Source organism: Centroberyx affinis, unplaced genomic scaffold, assembly GCF_046629955.1.
Source record: "Centroberyx affinis isolate AG114_WGS23_722 - 3 ecotype Tasmania unplaced genomic scaffold, CSIRO-AGI_Caff_v1 ptg000046l_1, whole genome shotgun sequence".
NCBI classification, from domain to species: domain Eukaryota; kingdom Metazoa; phylum Chordata; class Actinopteri; order Beryciformes; family Berycidae; genus Centroberyx; species Centroberyx affinis.
In genome coordinates, this window is record NW_027278759.1 from 275534 (window position 1) to 290000 (window position 14467).

Genomic DNA, 14467 nt, shown 5'->3' on the forward strand with positions numbered 1-14467 from the left:
CCCGGGAATGGAAACCAATGCCCACGCTGCCGGGCCTCCGGTTGCCACCGGCCTGATCACATTGCGTATTCACCCACCGACTGCGGGGCTGATTAAATCTGTATTTAATTGGATCAGATCTAGTCGTGATGGAGCGCTCCCCCCGGCGTTTAACCCACGGTCCTCTGTCAAGTGAGAGGGGAAAAAAATACTATGGGGGAATTAGGAGCGGGAAATGAATACCAATGATAGGCTCTGCTAATAGCCAGCACAGGAGGAGTGGACCACACCTGCAGGGCTTATGGAAGGAAATCAGAGGCACCGGCTTTGTGTGTGCATGTGTGTGTGTGTGTGTGTGTGTGTGTCAAGGCTGCACCCTCTTGCTTGATTAGTTAGTTATTCGGTTATTAGCATTGTAAGACAGACTTTTTTGGTTGAGTGGTTGTTTTTTTAAAATATAAATGTAAGTACCTCGCTGGTATCAGAGCAGCATTCACAAATTATTCTCCAATCAAATCTAGATCTAAAAGGCAATTTGCACAATTACATTTATTTACAGGGGGACAATAATGTGGAAGAAGCAATTTAGCAAATTTGTTAATTAAACTGACTTCTGGAATAGTCAATACCATTTTATGACTATTTGTCGACTTGGAATCTTTAGCTGAGTAAAGCCATACTGCGTGTGTGTGAATGTGTGTGCAAATGTAAAGTACCTTCAAGCAGAAAGATTTATAGTATATCTCGGTATAAATCGCAGGGCTTATGGAAGAAAATGGGAACATTTGGCGTTGGGTTTGTGTGTTAAACTGAGAGCTGAGGTGTCTTACAGGAGAGAGGCTGATACAACAGTATATCTCAGTATAAATTGCTCGCTGGTTGTAGCTGGATGTTGGAGGTGCAGACAGATTGGGTGAGCATGTGTGAACAAGGGGAACGTCTCAGAGAGCGAGTGTGTGTTCAGGTGTAATTCCTCCCCGAAAGTCTCTCTGACCCATCATACAGACTGCTGAGTGAAACATTTTTCATTGTTTTAACTCTTCTTTGCCCAGCCAGGTTTACACACAACACACTCATATTTACAGCAGCGGCCTGAGGGAGAAGCTGCAGGGGGACAGGAGGGTTACGCACACGCTCGTAACTGCGAGCAGCCGAGTACAACCGGGCTTGTACCGCCGGCCATTAAACGGCCTCACTTGAGTGATTAGGAGTTTATTGCCTTGCTCAAGGGCACCTTGACAGTAAGTGTCGAGACAGGCTGAGGTGCGTCTCACTCACTTACACCCACCCACTAGGGATCTGAATCAACAACTTTCAGGTCACAAGCCCACTTCTCTAATTAGCTGACATAAAATTGTTTCATCAGTCACACACAATAAGATGCACACATACACATACGCATAAACATACGCACACACACACACCAGCAAGTATGAGGACTGTAAGACTAATATTGTAAGACTGTAAGACTTTTTTAGTATCATACAATTTTTGCCATTAGTTTTCCCAACTAAAAGAACTAACATTTGAACTCTTAAGTGTGAATTTTTTATGTATTTTTCTTTTTCACTTGAATAATATAAATTATGCCCTTTTGAACTAAGTATTTTTTGTTCAAAATGTCATTTTACAATATGAAAGAAAATAACACTTTTCTTTCATCAAAATTGTCAGATTCAAGGCCTTTTTATAACTATTTAATAGCTTCTATTTTAAATATTTAGTCACTAAATGACAACACAACTGTCAACAATACAGGAATTTCTTGCAGTCAAACACGGGACAGCTGTATTACCTCAAGTTAACATTGTGCTCTATTAACAGTTTCATTACTTTTGAGGTGTTGTCGGACTTGGCAGTTATTTTCTTGTCACAAAAACTGTGCTGCACGCTCTTGCCCTCAAGTCTAATAAAATGTAGCCAGACCTTGGACTGTTTCTGCAACATACTTACTTCAAGCAGATTGAGAGATGACGGTGTAGTGACCAAGGAGTGACGCCTAGACAAGTTAGTTTTTTTCAGCAGTCACTTTAGGTTTAAGAACAGGTGTTTGGATGAACAACGATATGAGATTAACTATTAAAGTACCAAACTTTGGCATCAAATGTTTTTACATATTTCAGCGGCCGGTAGTACTGATGTGATTCAGTCAGTGCCAAAAAAAGCACTGACTGTCGGTACCCAGCCAAAACACTAAAAATACTAACACACAGCTCACTTCTGCTGGCCTCCGTCCGTCACTGCTGAGGCCGTGAGCAGAGTGGAGGTTAGTGATTAAAGGTGTCATTCCACCAGGTGACCTTGGAGGTCAAAGGAACTTCGGTTTAAATTACCTCGCAGAAGGCCAGACCGATATCGAACGCCTCAGAATGAACACAAGGTTGATTGAAAAATGGACATTTGCATACAAGGCTTTGAGCGGGGGCCGGCAGAGCAGCAAACCCCGGCTCTGCGCTCCGGTGGAAGTGGGAACGCTAGGGGGGAATGAGACCTCATTATGTAGAAAAGCATCATTTTCCAAAGCTTGGAGCCCTCTCTCCCCCTTTCTCCTATACAATAGGGCTGACACTAGTTTCAAAATATAACTGAAAACTAAATAACTAAAGAAACCTGCGCTGTGTGTTTAAAACGAACTGGGCTCCGCTCATAAATAATACATATGATGATAGATTGCTGATGAACTGTCTAATGAGGAGGAGGTAGAGGGGGAGGGGGAGGGGGAAAGGGGAGAGGGTTTTTTGCTGACGAACAGCAATTTATTTTTTTTATAGATTTAAAAACTGAGACCTCGCACACACAGCACGATGCAGGAATGCTAATGTCTCTGGCATTTTTGAAACTGCTGTTATCTTCCTGGCACTGCACATTAGCTAGAGATATGGTTTCCTTGGCACTAATTTACCCCTATATTTCAGGAGCTGGAGGTTAGAATCAAAACTTAATGGAACCTTTAATTTGACCAAAAGTTCATTCCCATTAGGGAAATTAAAGCCAGCTAATTAGGGATTACAACCAGTTGTATGAATTGTAAATGCAAAGTCAGACGCTGTTGCAGATATTGTGAAATCGTGACAAGGCTGCGAGGAAATTCTCAGTAAAGCAGATGCATGTTGACAGAAGCTTGAACCGGGGAGGTTGCGATTCCAATTTACACGACTCAACATCAAATAAAAAACAACCCCGGATGTGAATTTGATTATCCACAGCCTCTCTCTGCGTTTTCCATCATGGCCCTCAATGTTCTTAACGGCAGTCAGGTCTCCCTGGGAATAAACCACCTAGTATTACACCAATTTCCACAGGAGGAATCCAACCTCTGCAGTCGTGGCGTGTTACACTTGCTCTCCCCGTCATAAACAACCACCTCAGGCTGTATATGTTATTCTTTTCACTGCATCATTTAACTCTACAGAATGTGGTCTCTGGTTGTGTTCCCCCTGTCACCATACAGTAATGCCTATACTCTTTGCCTCTCTCTGTCACTTGCTATATGAGGAATACCATATTCATTTTCTGTGCATCCTCCTCTCTTTGGTTCCCAGCTCTCTGACAGCCTGTTCTTGGCCCCGTCATTTGACTGTCACCTGTGACACAGGCTTCCACGAAAGACAGCGTGTTTCTTCCTTGCAACATGTGGTAAATGAGCGTCATTTCCCTCTCTCTCTCTCTCTCGCTCTCCTCTCAATCTATCTGATACACACACACACACACAACACACGGAGACGCATGTGCGCACACACACACACACACACACACACACACATATCAGCAGCTCCCTCTCTTCTTCCCCGTACTGTAGATCCCGCTGCTGACAGGTGCTGGGAGGGATTTCAGAGTCCTGACACAGTGGCACCTCAAAAATTGGTGAATGTGTTTATGTGTGTGTGTGTGTGTGTGCGCGCGTGTGCGTGTGTGTGTGTGTGTGTGTAATAGAGAAAGAAAGAGAGAGGGAAAGGGGGGGAGCAAGAAAGAGAGACAAAGACTGAGAGGAAAACAGAGACCAACAGAGACAAAGACAGTAAGAGAGACAGGAACAAAGACAGAACGTGAGATAGATAGATAGATAGATAGATAGATAGATAGATAGATAGATAGACAGACAGACAGACAGACAGACAGGTAGATAGATAGATAGATAGATAGATAGATAGATAGATAGATAGATAGATAGATAGATAGGTAGAGAAACAAACAGAGAGAGAGAGAGAGCGTGAAAGAGAGAGTAAATGTTTGCTGTCTCTAAATCGGCAGGCGGAGCAGGTGTTTCTACCTCCAGGCAGACTGATATTGATAATGAGAGAAGAACAAACAAGTCACCTCTAATAAACAGGATGGCACATTTTGGTGAGCCAAATCCGTTTTAAATGCTGGACTAGCAGGTTTGAGAAATAACTAAATGTGATTTTTGCACGTGTTATAGTTTCTGTTGTAGCATGAACGTTATATTGCCTACATTTTGTTTGCTGTAAATACATACTCCTGGTAATGAGTATGTGAGGAAGAAATTGTGTCATTGATGCGGTTGCCTATTCGGCTGTTTTGCCAGGTTTTACAGCGTGCCTGCAAGCTGCTTGTTCAGATACAGTAGAAGAAGAAAGGTTGAGGTCTTTAAAGATACTCCACTTCCTGACACACCATTAATATTCTCCATACCGGCTCTTCCTCCCCTCTACTTACACCCCTCCATCCCCCCCTCCACCCCCCACCCCCACCCCACACCGCCACACTCCCACTCCACTCTCTGCCTTTACATCTCTGCACTGCCTTATATCTCCCTCCTCCATCTCCTTTCCTCCTCCCCTCCCCCAACCTTACTTTCTTCCTCTTCCTTTTGGTTATTTTTTGTCGTAACTTTTTCTACCTCTTTCTCTTCCTCTTCCTCCTGGGAAGTGGCACAGAATCCCTTTAAGTGCTGCAAAAGCAAATCTATTTATCATAACCATCTATCTCTTACGTATACTTTATGCTATAGTAGAAAGACACACGCACGCACACACACACACACACACACACACACACACTTAGAGACTGCAGCAAACAAAACCATGGCTTCTCTCACTTACACATTATACTAGAAAGACAAACATACGCAAGTACACACAGACACACACACACACACGCACACACACACACACACACAGCCTGCAGTGGGGAAAAAAAGGATTGGATTTCTAAATAATGATACAATATATGTGATTCACTCTCTCAATAGCAATAGTGCGATGAATTAAAGGAGGTAAATGGGCGGTAGTGCCCACTCTCCTCCCACGCACGGCAATGCGGTTGAGCGAAGCGGTCTTCTGGGACTTCCCATTGACTCCACACAAGGTGAGAACGGAGCAGGAACAGAAGGCTGAGCGAAAACACTTCAAACAACACGGCAGGAAGACAGAGAGGGCTGTCGCTCTCCGAGGCAGGGCCATTCCCAAATGCAACACCCAGCGCCGCCTGGGTGTGGGCATTCGCAGAAAGGAAACACAGACATTAGCAGGACAGAGAGGGGGAGAGAGAGAGGGGGGGGGGGGGGGACAAACACATAGGGAGAGAGACATAGAGCGACAGAGGCCAAGACAAGGAGACGGAATCATTATTCTGCTTTCACAGACAATCAATCAAACAAGCATGTATGCACACACACACACACACACACACACACACACACACACACACACAAATAACCCGGACAGACACTAACATACATGAAAAACCCTGAATCACTGCCACCTAATCACCGCACCACACACACACACACACACACACACACACACACAGTGAGAGAGCACAGCAGGACATTGATATTCTACACACCCACACACAGCATGGTGAGGATCTGGGATCTGGGCTCGTCTCTGCGTGTCTCCCAGTTTACGCACTATGCCGGACTACACACCATCCCATGTAGCATTACACAGGCATGTTACCAGTACAAACTGTTTTTCGGACACGTACTGTACATACAAAGCGCATGTCATATGGGAAACACATATTTTAACACCACTGGTCCCAAAAAGCAGACATATTAGTCAATTTCAAATTTCACACAGACGTGCAAAACACTCACGGGTGCGCAGATGCCTGCTGTACATAGCCCACAGCTACTGATAAGCAGCTGAACCAACCAAAAAATACCTTAACAAACAAAGCATCGCTGGAGATTGGCACATAGCCAGAGGAGAATTTGTTTTAACAAGGGGGGGAACGGGTGAGCAGGTAGACTATTGGCTCTGCACATATTTTCTCTGTCATTAATAAGAGCAATGCATTCAAAAATTCAGTGATAACAAGGGGGGGGCGCCACCCCGCCCTGTCCTTCCTCAAATCACCCCCAGCCCCCTAACAAATGCAAATAACAGAAGTGTTTCTCTGACCAGCACACTCAACACACAGCGATCCAGAGAGAGAGGCGGCGGCGAACGGAGGGAGGGAGGGAACAGTCCACCCCCCCCATTGATGGAGGAGACGAGTAGAGTGAGATGACTCACGTATTGTCCATATAAATCAATGGGAAAAACACAGAGATTACAACGTGCATGTGTGTGAGTAGAAAGACATGATTATGCATGTGCCGTAGCTCATGTATTAACCATAACTGAATTTACACATCAAGGCGGCAAATGAATTCCAAATAGACTTTTGATGCAGGCCAACACGAGACCTGATTAAATGATGAGGTTGAAGATATGGAAACACGGACAGCAGGAAAAAGAGAGTCATACAACGATCCAGATCCTGACTGTACATTTTTTCCTGCTGGATTGTGAGTATGGAGGTCATTCAGTGTACTGTAGATAGACATACAGTAACTGTGACAAGCTCTCTCAAGAAACATGCTTTATTTCATGACCCTATGTAACATTTGAAACAGCCATCTCACCAGGCACATTATTTAAATAACTGTGAGTGTGAGATCTCCCATCTGAGCAGCACAGCCCTCCAGCCGCCTCATACAAATATAACTTCCATTTTCTGCCCTCAGGTAGCTTTCTGTCCGATCCACTTACATCATACTTTCAAGCTCTAAAGACTTTGCTATCATATTTGTAATGGAACTGTTTCGCTTGAAGATGTACTGATTTAAATGTTCACCCCTAACAGTATAAGAGGGACACATTAAACTACTGGAGGTGGTGGCTGCCGCCGCTGAAGGGGTCAAATTACTTTTAGTCACTCTGAATGCATAGAGCACTAGAGAGAGATTTCAATTTTCTTCAAATGTTCTCATTACAGTGGCGACGGCTGCCAAAGGGGCTCAGACCTTCCTATAATTACATCTTCAGAAGGAAAAATCTCAATTATAACAGAATACCTAATTATTACACTCCCCATATTCAAAATTGCCCCGCATGTAAGAAAAACTGGAGCCATATCATCCGCTGAGCTGTGAGGACAGTTTCCACTCCTGGTAACACTGCTGTTGTTAAGTACCCAGGAGCATTAGAGGAAAGACCTGTCACAGCTCAAGACCTGAAGGGAATGAACAGAGAACAAGATATGACAGAGCACAAACCTGTGTCCTCCCTCAGCACCTTTTTATGAAGGGACACTGATAACTTTGAAGGCGCTGGTTGGTGCAAAATACCACCTGAATTGTCAGAGGTCTTCTGCTTGAATAAGAAAACAAATTATTTTGAGCAACCGCTGTGGCTGCTGTATCGTTTTCCAGGCCATGTAGCATAACAAGGTCCATTTCACAAATAACCAAACTCCAGCCAGTGACCGTCCACCTATCAACAGCTTTGATCTTTTTCCTACATGGCAGCCATTTCCATCATAGCAGCAATGTAATTTCCCAGTGGGTAACGGGCACCTCGGTGCAGACTCCCAGTGTAATGTACTGTGGAGCCACCGCTTGGAAGTTGGAAAGCCCTCTTTGTAGAAAGCATTTGCATTCAAATCATTGAGTCTGAAATTGGTTCTACCTGTCTGGGATCAGGACTATCTCCTGTGGGTTCCCACTGCCAGTTAAGTGCAGTTTTTATAACCTTGGAGTACACGGAATGCTAATGGCTTTTGATGGCATGTGAAGGGCCTAACTATGTTTTTCTGCGTGCTCTTTTGAAGAAAGCATCACCTCCCTCACCTATAAGGTAGCTCTTAGTTAGATGAGTCCCATGGCACTTTCCCACCAGGGCCCATGAATAGACTATAATGGCCCACCAACTACGCCAATTCCTGACAATAATGAAGCTGAGTAGGCTCAGGCTGCCTTGTGCTTCTGCAGGACCAGAGAGTCACACAAAGAGACACAGGAGTGGGAGCCTTCATTGTCAGAGAGAAGTTTGCACCATTTCACTTTTGGTGACTCATGTCTATTATTTCCAGGTTGATTAAATGCCCCATCCAGAGGTTTTATTTGTATGCCAGCCCACCTTTCAAGTTAATTCATGTTCACGCTGTGCACTGTAGAATCAAATTGGTGTGTACCAAGTGCAACAGCCCAGAATTAACATTAAAGTTACAATGAAATGGAAAATGACTTTGCCACCTTGTTAGCAAATTTTCCATGTCATAATATACAAATATTTTACAATTAATTTATTTTCTTGTATTTTTCAAGTTTTTACCAGCAGGCATATATAAAAATTCCAGCCAATAATACAATCACAGATTTTTTTACAATCCCGCCCCTCCACCCTTCCCATCAAATAAAACTGTCTTTCTCTCCCTAACTGATATCCCATTGGTTTACACTTTTGAATGATGCCTCCTCCCATTACGTCCCGCCCCAACATCATGTTTCAACAGGAAATGCGTCAAATTACAGAAGCAAGATGCTCTCAAAATGCTGTTTCATTGTGACTTCGAATCATTTGTGCACTTTTCTGTCCTCTTTGCAGTATTTTCACATAGCCTAAAACTTTGACTTTGAGTGTGGAGATCTCTTAAGGTAAATTCTATACCAACCCACTTCAAAAACAAACAACAAAAAAATCTTCAACACTGGGATGTTTTTTTTTACTTTGTTAGATGAACAAACAAATGTTATGCAGATGAGCAGAAAATGTAAGCGTATTGTGCTGCTCTCACCTAATCTTTGACAGCATCTGAACGTACCCACTAAGGGAGTCAGTCTGTATGTTTGACACACTAGGAAACAGTAGGCTATTGTTCGCCCAGTTGCATTGTTTGCTTGTTCAGACTTAATTTTCTTGCTGATAAAAATATTTTATTTTTATCTTGCTGATGAAAAGCTTGCATTTTGTTTATGGTCTCAAAGAATTATTCAAATTCATGTCTTTGAATTTCTTTCATCTGTATTGTGTTCAGCCTCATGTTACCATGTCTTCCCTCAGTCCTCTGCTGCTATGCCAAGGCCTTGTTTACTGTAGACATAGTTAAGGCCTCTATAGGCATGAGACCTGGAGCAGTGAGTGACAAGCCTGTAATAATCAATTCTCAAGCATGCTGTTCCAAGGCAGTACCTGATCTCAGCTTCCCAAGCTTGCCTCTGAATACTTCATGGCAATTTACTGACACCATGAAATCAAATTAAAAATGCATTTGGGTATCGATCACCTGATGCACCCAAGATTGATTGCTGCTCAGAAAGCAACCTTGTTGTGTTTTTGTTCAGCCAGAGTCCGTGCACCTTCCCATACCATATAAATGTATTGATTCACACTCCCACCCTTGGATCCATACGAACCATTAAATATCCTTTCAGTGTTTCTCCATCCATTTGCTTGACTCATAGCAGAAACCAATGAGCTAAAAACGGCAAGAGAACAGCTTCCTAGTCCAATAAACCATACGTAAATAAGCTTTGTGGCATCCGAGCAGATCTACAACATAATGATGCAAGGTGATAATGTAAAGTTAACTATCCATTTAACAGCTCTGCTCATCAAAGTAATCTTTTGAAAGTCTATGCCTCATAAAAATAAAGCCTTCAATCGTTTACAAAAAACATAATCCCACTATGTAGAGTTGGAGAGAGAAATACTTCATTGGAGATGGAGGGAAGTATTTCACTCAATAACCTATGAGAGGTCAATCTGCACTTTTCAATCAGTATTATTCACACATTCTCATTTACCACAACAGCAACGAGGGAAAAAAAATTGCACGCTGTATAATGCTGTTTGAGACGCTTGTGTGGTACAATGAATGTGGAAAAGAACAAATTGAATGCCAGTGAATAAGATGCATTTGTATGCAAAATTGCCGAGACAGCCCAGAGACGGAGCTGCAGGCACGCATGTAATCAGGTATCAAATCCGCTTGTCTCCTGTACGCCGCCGCTGCACCGTGTTGCGTAGGGCAGGAGGGCGGGTGAATGGCGGACGCTATTGTCTCTGAGCAGCGGTCCACATGAATGACCCTGCCTGTGTCCACATTAGCACGGATCAACTCCCATGGGCATCATCTCTCCAGAAAACAGCAGCCGCAGCACATTCGGCCAAATAACCTCACTTCCATATCCGGTAAAACCTGCGCTTCCTTTCACCCTCCCCGACTTTTGGCCAGCTCAATCAATCTTTCCCTTGGCTCTCTTCTCAAAGAATACTCCACTTTCTACCTTTCCAGCATGCTCTCCTTCCATTCCCCGCAATCTCTCTATTACGCCCAACCTGTTTCTCTCAATAATATTCTTCACACTTTCCATCCTTTTCCTTCCCTCTACCCATCCTCTAATTCCACTCTACCCACTTTATCACTCTCTCTCTCTCTCTCTCTCTCTCTCTCTCTCTTTTTTTTTTTTTCTTCCTCCTCTGCTCTTCATTTCAGAAAAAGTTCCCTACGCCAAAACTGAATATCTCCAAACTTTTCCCTGCGGGGTGCCGGGGCTCCCCTTTGCCCCGCAGGGAGCCACCTCCGAGTCTGGCTGGTTCTCCACACACCCACACAGACCGACCCGGTGGTTAATGAGCCTGTTGAGTAAGACAGCAGCTCGGCTCCACATTGATCACAAGGCCTCTGTACCCCGAACTCTCAGGGAAGCTATTTGTCAAGGTGATAATTCATTTTGTAGCACCAGATATGGTGTGCCAGGGCTGGGGTTGTTTTTTCTTCATTTGCTTTGGGGGCCTGACAGACACCATTTCAGGCCCAAATCAGGGTCATAATGTGTAGCATGAAACACACAGAGCTGTAACTCACTGAGGATCAGGCAGAAAGAGTGAAAGAAGACTTTTATCTCGCTGAGTAGGCAAGGGAATGGCGATTTAGCAGAAAGATGTGTGGCACATTTTCAAACTCAATTCCCCACTATTCCTTCCCACGCCTGTGCGAAGACTTTTGTGCTGTGGTGTCCTGCTAAGTTATGAGTCTTAGTAGCGATGCTGTGACTTAGGGGGGGAGTGGGCGAACCAGCCATACACTGTTGTTTTGATCATGCTGACATGGGGTGCCCAATTATGGAGATGCAGCCTGTCTAACCAGTGAGGCCAAACACCTGATGGGAGGAGGTGGCGGGAGCATGGGACGCTGCTGGTGGATAGGCGCATCTACCGCAGTGCACCGCCGCTCCCGTGTGCTCTCAAGATGTTCCACATCTCCCTCCTCTAATTGGCAGATGGCCTCAGATGCGAGATGATTTAATGGCCTGCGTGTGTGTTTTTTCTTGCCTCAGTCAGCCATTAGCAGGGACATCTGTAACGAGTTGGCTAGGCACACCGCTGAGAGCGGAAGCTGAGAGCAACACTTTCTAATGGGGGGTAGTGCGGTCGTGACGGACTTGGGCGGTAATCAAGGCGCTCTGAGCTATTTTTTTTGGTTATGATAATCGAGACATCTCATTTGAAAGTGTCCGAGGCGGAGAAAAAGCTAAATCATACACTGTGATCTTGTTTACCTCAGAAAGGCTGCAAGAAATCAAATAGCACAGTAATACTGGGTATCAACTGTGTGACAATCCCCTTTGACTTTCAATACACCAGAGCAAGACGTTTCTAGCAGAGCATAATCATAAAAAGCCATTTTCATGGCTTTGGCACAAACAGCTTGGCTTCCAAGTGATCCCATTTCTTGCAGCTGTGCCGTAACCATCTGCGCTGAATGCTGTGCTCAAGGGTAAAACATTAAGGCCTCAACCAGAGTTTGGCCCTAAAGGCCTGTGGTTTCTGGCTGTCTGCCGCTGCCTTCACTCCTTACGGTTCCCTCCTGAGCTTGTCTCTGTAACCAGTGCTGGACGAGGGAAAGGGCTGCATCGTTGAACAAGTGAGGCCTTCAGCTGGTTCTCTAAGCATGTAGACACAGTGGTGGTGAAGTGGCCCGGAGCCTAGGGCCTTTTAGAGCTTGATGGCCATCAGTATTCTTGCCATAGCCTCTGAGGATTTGTCTGCTACCTGCAAACTGGGTCAATTTTTGCATTATTTTACAGATTCGTATCTCAATGTGGAGAAAGGAGAGGTTTTGCACACGCAGGCATGTACACCCACACCTGCACTTTGTCTCTCTCCCTCTCTCTCTCTCTCTCCCTCACACAAACACACACACACACACACCCGTATTGTGAATTTAAATTAATTAATATGAAAATATATTTATATGAATGTCATTTTGAAGCCACAAATGTGCTAATACTCAATGAATGATTACGCTGAACAGGCGTTCCCATGCTGTGAAAATCATTCAGATAGAGCACACAGCAAATGAATAATTAAAAATGATAGATAAGACTAATACTGATTATGACACTCACAAACCTGCGCACTCTCACATCACTTTGAACACGCACTAGCAATGCAAATAAGCCTCCTCTAATATGCCTCTTCTCTATTCATATCACAATGACAGGATTAACTGCAGTCATAAATCGGAAATAGTTTTGAATGTGACTCTGCCATTCACACTGTATTCGCTTAACATTAAGGAGGAAGTGATAGTGCTGCAGTGACACCTTGACTGTTTCCATCAGATTTCAGCAGTTCCCTCACTGTTTGACTGAGGAAACCTTCAAATATTTGAATCATCCCCATTTCAGGTACATTCAGATAACTTCCTCACAATTTTTAATTATCGTCATCTATGTATACTCTCAGCCGAGAGCTTAGGAGGTGAATGAGGGACCAGCAGCAGATGGGGGGGCGGTAATGAGATGCAGAAAAAAAGAGGGAATTGTGGGGGACAGGCCGGCTGGTGAGACACAGTAGAAAAATAAGAGAGGGAAGAAAATAACCAAGTATGAGATAGAGAGAGGCGATAGGAGAGACCGGCGTCTGAGGTGAATACAAATGGACAGAGGAGAAACACAGATAGAAGAGGAGGAGGAGGAGAGGGAGGTGGGTGGGTGGGGAGGGAGGGAGGGAGGGAGGGGGGCAATGGGGGAGGTTGTGTGAGGAGAGGAGATAAAAGAATGTGAGAAAGATGGATTCACTGTTGGCTAATGAGAAGACAAAGGCAGTGGAATCCACATCGATCTCTGCCCCACAGCAAGCGGGCTTTATAGCTCACAGGTAGTGAGATAGGAGGCCTGGGGAAGCTTACCTGAGGTAAGCAACCATGCTGCTGTAGTAGGAATCTGAGTCCAAGGATAGACCCAGAAATGTCTGTGTGTGTGTGTGTGTGTGTGTGTGTGTGTGTGTGTGTGTGTGTGTGTGTGTGTGTGCGCGCGCATACGTGCCCGTGTGCACGCATCAATGTGTGTGCTTTTGTGTGTGCCAAGCATATTGATGCGCTGTGCATACATACTCATGCTGAGTTTGTGCATTATGTTTGCATTATGTATTTATGTATATGTGCTGGGGGTGGGAGGGCAGGGGGGAGGGGGCGAAGATGGTAGATAATATAAAATTGAAAACAGGGTGAAAACAGGATGGAGAGATGACAGCGTAAATGAGTCATTACTGTGTAGCAATAGATGGACAAAACGGTGATGTAGGAATAAAATATTTATACAGTAACCCAGGTACATGTAGAGGAACAATGTAGAAACAGTTTCCCCTTAGAGAGACTTATTCTAGCAGATTTCATGATTGGGAGGAAAGGAGCAATTTGAGGCTCAAAGAAATACTTTTAGGATGACAAAATACTGTAGATTAAATAGATTTTATACTAGCCTTCTAGATTTCTGGTCGATATGATGTCCTCAATAAATATTAAAACAGGAAAAATAGTTATTAATTTATTGTCATGTAATATAACTCAGTAGCCTACTTCGATCAGGCTGTTTCACGGGCTGCATACTCAGCTGCAGAGGATGACCATTGTCTCGCACACAAGTTATCAACTCAGGTGTCTCACATCAACAAAGAGCGACACAAATGATTTGCTGTAAACACCGGCAGGCCTACCGCTGCAGGAAGCCACTTACTGTAGGTTCGAGCTGTTCCAGTACACCGCATGCCGGTTGTTGGCTCTCGACAGGTGCAAGTTTGTAAGCGCCAGCGTGATGAGACTGAGAGAAAACGTTGCGAGAGCCATAATCCCTCCGGTCCTCGTCCAGCCCTGGTTCCTCTCTCTTCCTTCTGCGTCCCCGGTCCTTCTGTCCCAAGCAGTGTGTCGCTCACAACATCCCGGCGGTCAAAACGCCTTTTCAAGTTTCCAG

General features: G+C 44.4%; 1 protein-coding gene across 1 annotated transcript in view; it reads right to left on the bottom strand.

Annotated features, from left to right (window-relative positions):
* Positions 1–14349, bottom strand: part of efna3a (ephrin-A3a) — a 48692-nt gene extending 34343 nt beyond the window's left edge. Inside the window, 1 exon segment of the mRNA XM_071518106.1 lies at positions 14234–14349. Within this exon segment, the coding sequence (XP_071374207.1) occupies positions 14234–14343 (110 nt within the window). The 5' untranslated portion in view covers positions 14344–14349.
* Between the last annotated feature and the right edge of the window lie 118 nt (positions 14350–14467).